At 38.3% G+C, this 10,410-nt stretch overlaps 1 protein-coding gene across 1 annotated transcript in view; it reads right to left on the reverse strand.

Moving 5' to 3' along the window:
* The window catches only part of usp33 (ubiquitin specific peptidase 33), a 30,860-nt gene extending 21,158 nt beyond the window's left edge, over positions 1–9,702 (reverse strand). Inside the window, exons 1-9 of the mRNA XM_057333888.1 lie at positions 9,428–9,702; positions 7,656–7,743; positions 7,021–7,074; positions 4,955–5,017; positions 2,811–2,963; positions 1,439–1,544; positions 1,262–1,331; positions 996–1,109; positions 782–860 (exon numbers count right to left, since the gene is read on the reverse strand). Coding sequence (XP_057189871.1) covers positions 782–860; positions 996–1,109; positions 1,262–1,331; positions 1,439–1,544; positions 2,811–2,963; positions 4,955–5,017; positions 7,021–7,074; positions 7,656–7,739 — 723 coding nt within the window. The 5' untranslated portion in view covers positions 7,740–7,743; positions 9,428–9,702. The remainder of the gene's footprint in view (positions 1–781; positions 861–995; positions 1,110–1,261; positions 1,332–1,438; positions 1,545–2,810; positions 2,964–4,954; positions 5,018–7,020; positions 7,075–7,655; positions 7,744–9,427) is intronic.
* Positions 9,703–10,410: the final 708 nt, after the last annotated feature.

Here is a 10,410-nt window from a genome sequence, read left to right on the forward strand (position 1 = left end):
TAAACTCGTTGCGCTAATGTAAGTGTTCAACCATATTAACTCGCAAAGTCTTTATTTCAAGAACTGCGTGGTGTACTATAGTTATAATAACATCTGAAGATACGAACACCGTACACTGTATGCCGTGATAACTAACTGTTACAAGAGAAGTGTCTAAAACAGTCCTTTTTCTTACTGGCATCTGTATAAGGATTAAAGAATGATTCGTCAGACTCGGGCTCGAACTGGTAAGGTAAAATCGACGCCATCTCTCTCTATACACTGTTAATATCCAACCACCTGCAAACCGTAATACAGCAGTAATGATAGGCGGTCCATTTGCGACACATGCTGAACGCGTTTGACCAATCACAGCAGACTAGACCATTTGACCAATCACAGCAGACTAGACCATCTGACCAATCACAGCAGACTACACTATCTGACCAATCAGATCAGACTACGCTGGCGGAAAGGCGGAGATTACACAGATGAATCGCGGAACGAATCATTTGAGAGTCAGTCAAGAAGTAAGGTAATAAAAACTGCTTATTATTACGAAATAATAGTATTTTTACATCATGTATGTACATAAACTTGTTGTCGGACACTCCATAAACCAAAATAAGCCCTTAAAAATATTGAGGAATGTACTCTTTAAGAACACTAATTCTAGGATCCAAGAATACAAATATAAGAGCAAGATTATTATAGTCCAAGAATAAAAGTGGGTCTTTTAATTTGTACGCTAACTACAAAGCGGTAACCGCTCGCTTTATACACTCTGTTGTGTAAAGCATACCTGTTGGGAATACCCACGGAACATTGGGTTGACAGCCTTGATGCCCTGGAAAAGATTTGTGGGGACAACATAGGAGTTCCTGCAACCACAAAAAAAGAACAGAAATGAGGCATTGTAACTAAAACTCCATTACATTGAATAAGAAAAACAGAGTGAAGTGGAAAGTAAGAAATGAGACTGAAATAGGAAATGACAGGACAGGAGGGGAACTGACCTGTTTTTGTGCCACAGGTCTGAGATGAGTTTTTGATAGCTCTTGCATAGCGCCGGCTTCTTGTCTGTCTTCATCAGACCACCACACTCCAGGAAAAACTGAGTCAGGGGAGGACTAGAAAAAAAACAGGGACATCAAAATACCAATGAGACGATGTGATTAATAGTGAGCGTTTAGGATGCTGAAAAACACACTCAAAGATACATTTTATTGTAGTTTTATTGTAATCAATGTGCATTACAGATATCAGACACTAGGATTCTTACCAGTTGGAGAGCGCCTGAAGCGCAGCGTTCATGTAGCACGTATTACCAATGTTCTTCAATCCAGTGAGACCTGCAGGGAGAAACAGAGGCTGAAACGCAACCTCAACAGCATCTGACCAAACAGGGTTCTCAATCCAGAAAGAATGAAGAGAATTCTCGATATTAAAGATGAAGGACCTCTGGTCCTCAGTTCATCCTCCTCTTCAGTTTCCATGTCCAGGTCATCACAGGCTCCTGCTGGAGATACTCTCAGAGAGGTGGGGCTGCCGGGAGCTTTGGGGTCCTGAGAAACCACAGGGAGAGACTGAATTTTACCCTTCACAGATGAGAGTCTAATGCAACTGAATGCTTTTTTAAACAAACATTCACGAAACGTGGTCTCAAGACCAACTTAGAGAACAGACAGTATGTAAAGTATTATAGTTTCCACAGAAGAACTTTTGTTAGCTGATTGCAAGCTTATTTCTAGTTTTTGCATTCTAAACAGAGCTGTATAGATATTCCTCAAACGCTATGGCCATAGGGATTTGTGCCAAATCCCAAATTCCTATGGATTTGTGGCATGAAATAAGCCTGAACCACTGAACCATGTACAGACCATTCAAATGATGCTTTTCTACAACATTTCAAGCTGTTTGGGGTATTTGCGAAATTTATCTTGAAAATTTTAGGAAATAAAATGGAAACCATTGATTTACACACAACAAATTGTTTAAAATTCAAAATGTAACCGACAGCAATAACATCAACAACATTTGCATACTGACTTGGGAATTGACTTTTCTTTCTTGCATATATTTAAAGCTGCTCACAGTTTTAGTTTAAAAATAAACAAAAATCAGTTACTGAGCAAGTGCATTAAAAATGACACCATGTCTACACCGGACACAGCGTGGCGTGACAATAGAACGCAATAGAACCCATTATTATTTACATTTTGTCCACACTGGATGCGACCGACAATCCCATTCGAATAAGCCGTGTGTCATGTCGCGCCGGTGTAGACACGGTGTTAGTGTTGTTTACTTATCCTCACCACAAAGGTAACAACGGTGCGACAAAAGAATCCATTATAATTCACTTTTTTGTCCACACTTGATGTGGCGCAATGAGACGAGACAAATCCCTTTTTCTTAGTGGGTTTGTCGTGTTGCTTGTGTGTAGACAAGGTTTAAGATTATAATAATGATTTATAATCTGAGGTGTTGGGTACAATTTTGTGGGACATATCAGTTTGACGTCATTTGATTTCAACCCACGTAAAAATAATCACATAAAATAACCTGCAAATTTTATATTTTAATTTGAAATGAGGATAAAGAAGCAATCGTTACGGATTGCAGTTTAAAAAAAATGTGTTTACAATGTAAAAAAGGATATCATGTATAACCTCATGTATAGTTAACTGAAAATGAAATTTTATTCACGTCCAGTTCAAAAACTACATTTACCTAACCTTTCAACAACGTATTTACTTCAGCAAATGAGAAACTAGTTCCTTTTGCATTATGTGAAAAATAATTACTACAACTAGAACATGAGTTCTGACCTGGCTGGGGCTCTGTACTGGGGAGATGGGCTTGGCAGTGCTGGGCAGCTGTGCTTGGGGACCCAGTTTCCTTTCCAGGAAAACCTCTTTGGTGCAAGCGTAGCACCACACTCTCAACGTGGTTAGATTCACAGTCAAGTTGTGCTGTGTCTCCTGCAAAAAGAAGCCACTTAGCTTAGAACAATACCAATGCTATGCAAGTTGAGAACATTTCTAACACTACTATGTACAACTATATGAACAAAAACTTTGGTATTTGGTAAAGAAATACGACTTGCTTTTTTCTTTTATTCCTGATCAACCTAAATTAGTTGTAAAATAAAAAATCAGTATATCAGTAATAATATTCACTTAAAATATTAAACAGCTATACATCTTTTCTACTGCACGATTCATTTCTTTAGGTCTGATTTCACTTAAATTTCTTTAAGCAACTCACCATACAGCATATAATTTAAATCACTGACCGCAACAAAAAATATCCGCATCTGCCTGAATTTCTATGTATGCATCTAACAACATTTTAAACCGTACAATGCAGAAATTTTACAAGTAATTTACAAAATTTAGGACAAATGAGTGCTGCTACAAGACTGGGAAGTAGTAAGTGGCTGAGGCGCGCGCGCGCGCGCACGCACGCACGCACGCACGCACGCACGCACACACGCACACACACACACACACGCACACACACACACACAAACACACACACACACACACAAACACACACACACACACAGAGCGGTGGCTAAGAAGTATCTGCATTATTCATGGATCTGGATTGACTTTCACTGCAGTACTCGCTTGCAGTGGTGCAACCTACCAAAATACAAACCCTGCCAGAGTCTGGCACTCTGACCATTTTAGATGTCAAAAACATACACTTTATATCCATTTTAGCTCACCGTCAGGAATGAACTTTGTATAAAAGCATCTGCTAAATGAATAAATGTAAATGATGACAATGGCATTATTCAAAACGCCTGATATTGCCTGAAATTGTTTTAGCATTAGCTCATTCACTTTTATAATATAGTGCATGTTCTCTGTTTTACAAGGTTATGCTTGGTTGATGAAGGCAGTGAGATTCAATAAATGATCTGCACATCACTGAATATGGAGAAAAAGAATATATGCGCATATTCATGTATTCCTTTCATGTTCCACTGTGGTTCTCTTTCATGTCCTATGAGCCAATCTCACACTCACACAAAATTAACACACTCAAAAGAGTGAAATCACTCGTTAAAATGTATTTATTTATCCTTTCTAAAATAACATTCAGCTGGATTTATATAGCTGTCTTCGGCCATCAGCTGATGATTTTTTTCTGCGCTCTGCGATAAAAGGCGTTTACGCCTGCGGCCGGCGTGTTTTTTCAATTGTTTCCTATGGAAATGCCACGCTTTTTAAAAAAGCCATCAGCTGACGTTTTTTTCCCGCGCTCTGCGCTGGTGCTATGCGTTTTTTTCACGCTTAGCGCCGGCGTTCGACCGAGCGCCCTGAGTTGAAAAATGCTCAACTTTGGGCAGAACGCTGCGCCTGTAGCGGGCGTTTTCAGCCGAGCTCCTGACGTTTTCAGCCGCATAAATGCACCTTGGTGGACACAGCCCCATAGGCTCTTTCAAAACAAACATTCCTCATTAATATCCAAAAGCAGTCTGCTGATCTGCAGAAAAACTGAGGGGCTTCATTTTGTTTATGCAAGAAATGTAGTTTATCTTGCTGTATTAATTGCTGACAGCCCTTTATTATTTCTCTTGCTTTGACACACACGGGGTGTTTTGGAGTGGTGTGTTACGAGGTTTGGGTAATGAGTAATCAGAAGGGGGTTAGATGGATTGGGATACCCCCGCTGGAACCATCATTAATAATGAATGAGCTCACCCACAGACGAGGCTGAAACTCAAACACAGTAGACTCTACCAGCCTAATTCAATATATACATAAAAATCTAATAATTATTCTACATTTAATCACAGACGGATCATATCTACAAATGCGGATGAAGCCTTTGGAAGTTATTAGCAAAATATTTATTGTGCAAAAATGTGCAGGCAACAGGGCTAGTTAAATGACAAACAAAAACCCACACAATTATTGTACAGCTTGAAAGAGTTGAAATAAAGAATATGATGACTAACCTGTGAGTGGATGGTGCTGTGGTCTGCATGTGACTCCCCACAGCCAACATAAGAACAGCCATTCTGAATGAGATAAACAAGTTTGGATAAATACAGTTATTCCCCTTTGCAGTTCACTGCTGTGAACAAGTGTTGATTTATCACCATGCATAAAAGGTTTTCATTTATTCAGACAAACTTGTTTTTTTAGATAATAACTTTTTAATAGATAACAGTGTTCATAATACAAAAACTTTAGTAGTCAATTTTAACAACAGTGACATTTCATAATAAAATCAATTCTCATACCTGAAAGGTAGAGAATATGGAACTAATATGTTATTAAACACAAAATACATTTAAGCATAAACAAAGTAAAACAGTGGCATGTTGCGTGACACTGATGCAAAATTAGCCTCGATTCACATATCGTGCCTAAAACCGCGCGCCCTTTCTCTAGTCTAGTGGTTCTCAATCTTTTTCATTGTAAGGCCCCCTTTGTGTAGGGTGCATCACGTTGTGGCCCCCCAAATAAGTACTTACTATAATCTTATACTTGAACCAAAAACATATTCAGTTTTACAATGCTGGAACATCAATTCTTTTGGTTGGAGGTCTTATTTTTCTGATGTTTGATTGCATAAAATGTATGATAAATTTCTATATTTCATAAAATGCCACAAAATCTGTGGCCTCCTGGATCCATCTTGGGGCCCCCCAAGGGGCCAAGGCTCCCAGTTTGAGAACCACTGCGTCTAGTCAAATGACCCGCGGTGCGCTCACTGATTGGGTCGTCTGTATCATTGAGTTTGTTTCCCTGTTTCGTTAAGCCTCTGTCATATGAGCCATTACGCTACCTGAAGGCGGCAATGACCAGCCTCGCGACGACCGTGTATACAACAGGCTTGTTTGACTTCATGCAGCGCTGCATACACGAATCGAGCCGGTGACATTACAGCACCACAAGAGAGAATCGAGAGCCGTGCCCTCCGTATGCTTTTAAATCGCTCTTTTTCGGTTTAAACCGCCATTTTCATGTGACAACGGCCGGTGTAAACACCACCTAAGGTGCACTGTGTGTCATTCACCATGTAGGACATAATAAATGTGTGAAGTGAACAAGTGGCTGATATCGCTTCAGCGGCTTTCATTGTGAAGAGGGTGGGACTCTTTGATTCTAAAATGTGTTTGATTGGACAAGAACTTAGACACAAGGCTGAAGTCTAGCATGATATCATGGAATTTCAAGATTTTTTTGAGCGCACGTGCCAGACTGTCAGTTTTGAACGCTTATATCTTCTAAATGTGAATTTTGTCGGAGCTTAGAAGCATATCAGTTCATTGATGTCCTTAAGGCTAACATATTTTCAATAAAGGAAAAAAAACTCTTTTTGATTTCAGTTCTCTCTCACAGTTTTAGGGGCGGTTTCCCGGACAGGGCTTAAGACTAGTCCCAAACTAAGTTAAATGTTAGAGGCGTCTTGATCGAAAACAATTTGTACTAACATATCTTCAAATATATCGGTGCGATTGTTTTGTCTCAAGATGCACACCAGGGATATTTTTTTGTAAAGTATGTTTTTAAAAACAACTTAAATATCCTAATTTAACAAAGGCCTAGTTCTGGTTTAAGATAATCCCTGTCCTGGAAACCGCCCCATAATGTTTAGCAGTCAGAAAAATAGTAAATAAAAGTAGTGAGTAGTTCTCTATTTTTAACAACATGCACTGATCCTTTATTTAGACATGAACCAGATTCTTTGTCTGCATGTTAACAATAAAACTGACTGTGTTTACATTAACACCTGACCCTATTTTATGGAAAAGCATGTTGGACTTCTCACAAACACAGGCGTGAACTCTCTACACCGAGCAATTAAACAAAAACCAAACTAAGTTGGTCCTACCAATGCTCAATACCAGTGCTTTGTTTGTTATCTACTTACTTTGGTATTTTTACATTTAGTACTGTACTTTTAATATCCTCAGAGGATAAATGTATTTTTATCGATCCCACGGGGGAAGTTCAAGTGCAAAACAGCAGACACGTCATAGTAAAACATGAGCCGATATGTTTAAGATCTTACCTGTAGACAGGCCCAAAGGTTTGGTCCTCCAACTTTACAGTCCTGACACTGACCCTGAAAGTGTACATATTCATTATGTTAAATTTAGTATTGAGAACGTAACAGGACTGAAGTTGTGCGACAACAAGCGGCACCATATGGGACAACAATCTGTTTTTCTTATTAATGCCAGTTTGAAAAAGGTTTTAACTGCGTGGTGACTCAACAAAACAATTACACATTTCACCGTGCATGTAAGCTTAAAGAACACACTCTTCATCATTAACATTACAAATGCAGGCAAGAAAATGTCTTTTTTGGGGGGGATTTTTACTTTTATCCATAGGACAGTGGAGGCAGACAGGAACATGAGGGTAAGAGATGGGGTGTGGAATTGGGAGATGACCCGGGTCAGACTTGAACCCGGGTCCCCGTGAGCCAACAGCTCATGTATATGTGTCTGAAGAACTAACCACTAGGCTACCGCTCTGACAAAACATCTCATTTTAAAGGATGCTGATAGCAGTGCATCATTACTGATTAAGTCCAAAACAGAGGTCAAGTGCTTTATCACTTTACACTTAGAAGCACTACTGATTTTAGCTCTCAGAAACAAACATTAATATGGTGAATATGTGATGTGACTGGAGACTCACATGAGACTTCTGGATGAGCTCCTCTTTAGTGATCTCCCCCACACACTCCAAGTGTGGGCAGTCATTGCTCGACGCTCCTGGCATCACTCTTAGGAAAAGAAAGAGAAAAAATAACACATTAGTATGCTTTAATTTCAGTTTTAACTGGCTTACACTTTGGACAAATCTGAATGATACGAATCAAAATAATAACTGAAACAACAGCAGAGAAGATTCAAGCAGCATTTCCAATGTCAAAAAAAGGCCCAGTATGAAACTTCCATGTCTTGAGGTCACAAAAATGATTTATTGTATTTTTGTCCATGACAGTGTTACTAAATAATTTAAAACCGTAACATATCACTTTTAAAAACTTTTCCCTAATACTGAAGACGTTTTGCGTGACCGAAGCGTTCTTATACACATTAAAGCAAACCTAGATTTTTCACAGACCATATCAAATAAAAACTTTGTTGATCGTTGAGTTGAGTTGCAAGGTCAAATAACAAAAACACACTCTAACATTGGCTAAAATAGACTTGGTCACGACAATATGAGATGTTTTGTTACAATCAGGGTTACTTGTAATAATCATGTAAGAATGACAAGTACTTTTTATTGGTCAGATATTTGCAAAACCCAGTGACAAACATAAAGGGTGACTGATAATGATTTAAGGCAAAAAAAATAGAAATATGGAAATACAAGGTTTCAGAAGGACAGCAGCCATATGCTATCTTTGGTTTGATAGACAGATGGAGAACACTTCCTATTGAAAACTATCTTGTCCAAAATAAACACACTACTCAAAAAAAAGACTGAACGCAGCTTTACAAAGTGCAGCGAATCTACACAAACAAATTAAAATGGTTATTTTAATATGAACCTCTAGTCCTATAAAGTACTTCTCATAAGTACATAAAACTGCAGCTGTTTTGTAGAACTACGTGTTGCCAAACAAACCACAAAATAGTCTCACACCCTAAACAAAAGAAACTCAGAGGTTACTGACAATACTGAGTGTAAAGCGAGAGCAAAACCATGGTTTGCAAAAAAGATCTTACCGATATCCCAACTGATTTAAATCTACACCATGTAAACAATGTAATGTGATAACATTTACTTTAAATGAAAATTATGCGCTTGTAAATTCTGCAAGGTCTGCATCTCGACTATGCCATACCACTTCAATCTTATCTCATGTTTAAGTAATAATATCATAAAACTCTGTCATTGAAGTTCTGCTGACTGAACATTTTTGACAGCAACAACACTGTGTTTCATGTAGTTAAATAAAGATAACGTATATGTAATTTAAATATGTAAGTCATTTATAGCAACGCACATTATAATAAAGTACAGTAACAGTCAGTCATGCACAGCTGTGGGAGAGCGTGACGTCACTTGACCAAGCCAGAATATTCGCTAGGCTAGTTAGCAACTAGCTGCTGCCTGTCACGCACATACTCGCCAACAATTTCTCCAGCCATTATTATAAATCTTTCGATCACTGCTACCACGAGCTGGTTTGAGAACAGCTCAAATCTCACAGACTGTGACAATGATTGAGGTGTTTACTGTGAAAGAACAGCAGACTGCGAATGCGGCGGGCTAAAGCTAAAGTCACATCATCTGACAGCTCAGCAACTCATTTTACAACACCACTGTTAAAAAAGCATAGAGCTAATGCACAGATTCGTAACAGAATATATAAAAAAGCACACCACATCATAGATTTTACACCGTAGGTCGCACATAACGTAGCCGCTGATTTAATACTAACGTTAGCTCACCTCTAGGGAAATGCACGATGATGTAAATATAGCTCGATTCTGATGTGTTGATGATTTCTTTAATCCTGTCAGCTACATACTAGTGACATCCTTCTGTTCACAGAAAGCAGAATTGTAAACGGCTGGAATCGGACACTGCAACTTCAGAGTGGAGCGACATGATATGACTCATTCAATCAAACAGCCTCTTCCGGATGTGCAATGCTGAAAGTGAATGAGGGAATCTGACCGTGGTAAGGTGGTAATGCCTCCTAGTGTGGACACACGGAACGACTCGCACAGAGAGGGATCTATCCCAGCCCAGACGCCCCAGTGTGGACACTGAATGAATTACAATATGCCCTTGCTTATGGTCTGTGATCATCTAACCCTCCTGAGACCCAACTATTCATATTACATCCTGGGCTTTCTAGTGATGCCACATTTATGAGGTTGGGCTGACAAAGCAAGCTATTTAAAGAGATTAGATAAACAACATTGCTGCAATGTGTCTCTTTTAACCACTATCTTCATTATATATATATATATATATATATTAGGGCTGTCAAACGATTAATCGTGATTAACCGCATCCAGAATAAAGGTTTGTGTTTACATAACATATGTCAATGTACTGTGCATATTCATTTTGTATTTATAAATAAAAACACATACACAAGTATACATATTTAGGAAATATTTACATGTATTTATTTATATTTACCAATAATTGAAATGATATATAAATGTTTATTAATTTTTAGATTTTTCTTAAATTATGCATGGATGTGTATGTGTTAATAAATACAAAATTATTATGCACAGTACACAGATATATATATATTATGTAAACACAAATTTTTATTCTGGATGCGATTAATCGCGATTAGAAGGTTACAGAATAAACAGTTGGGCCTATTTTGGTTACATTAAGTTGAATTGTTAAATTGTGTTGAAATAAAAACCTCAGTGTGCAACAACACAAATAAATGTCAAAAGTAAAT

Source organism: Triplophysa rosa, linkage group LG5 (assembly GCF_024868665.1).
Source record: "Triplophysa rosa linkage group LG5, Trosa_1v2, whole genome shotgun sequence".
Classification (NCBI taxonomy): Eukaryota; Metazoa; Chordata; class Actinopteri; order Cypriniformes; family Nemacheilidae; genus Triplophysa; species Triplophysa rosa.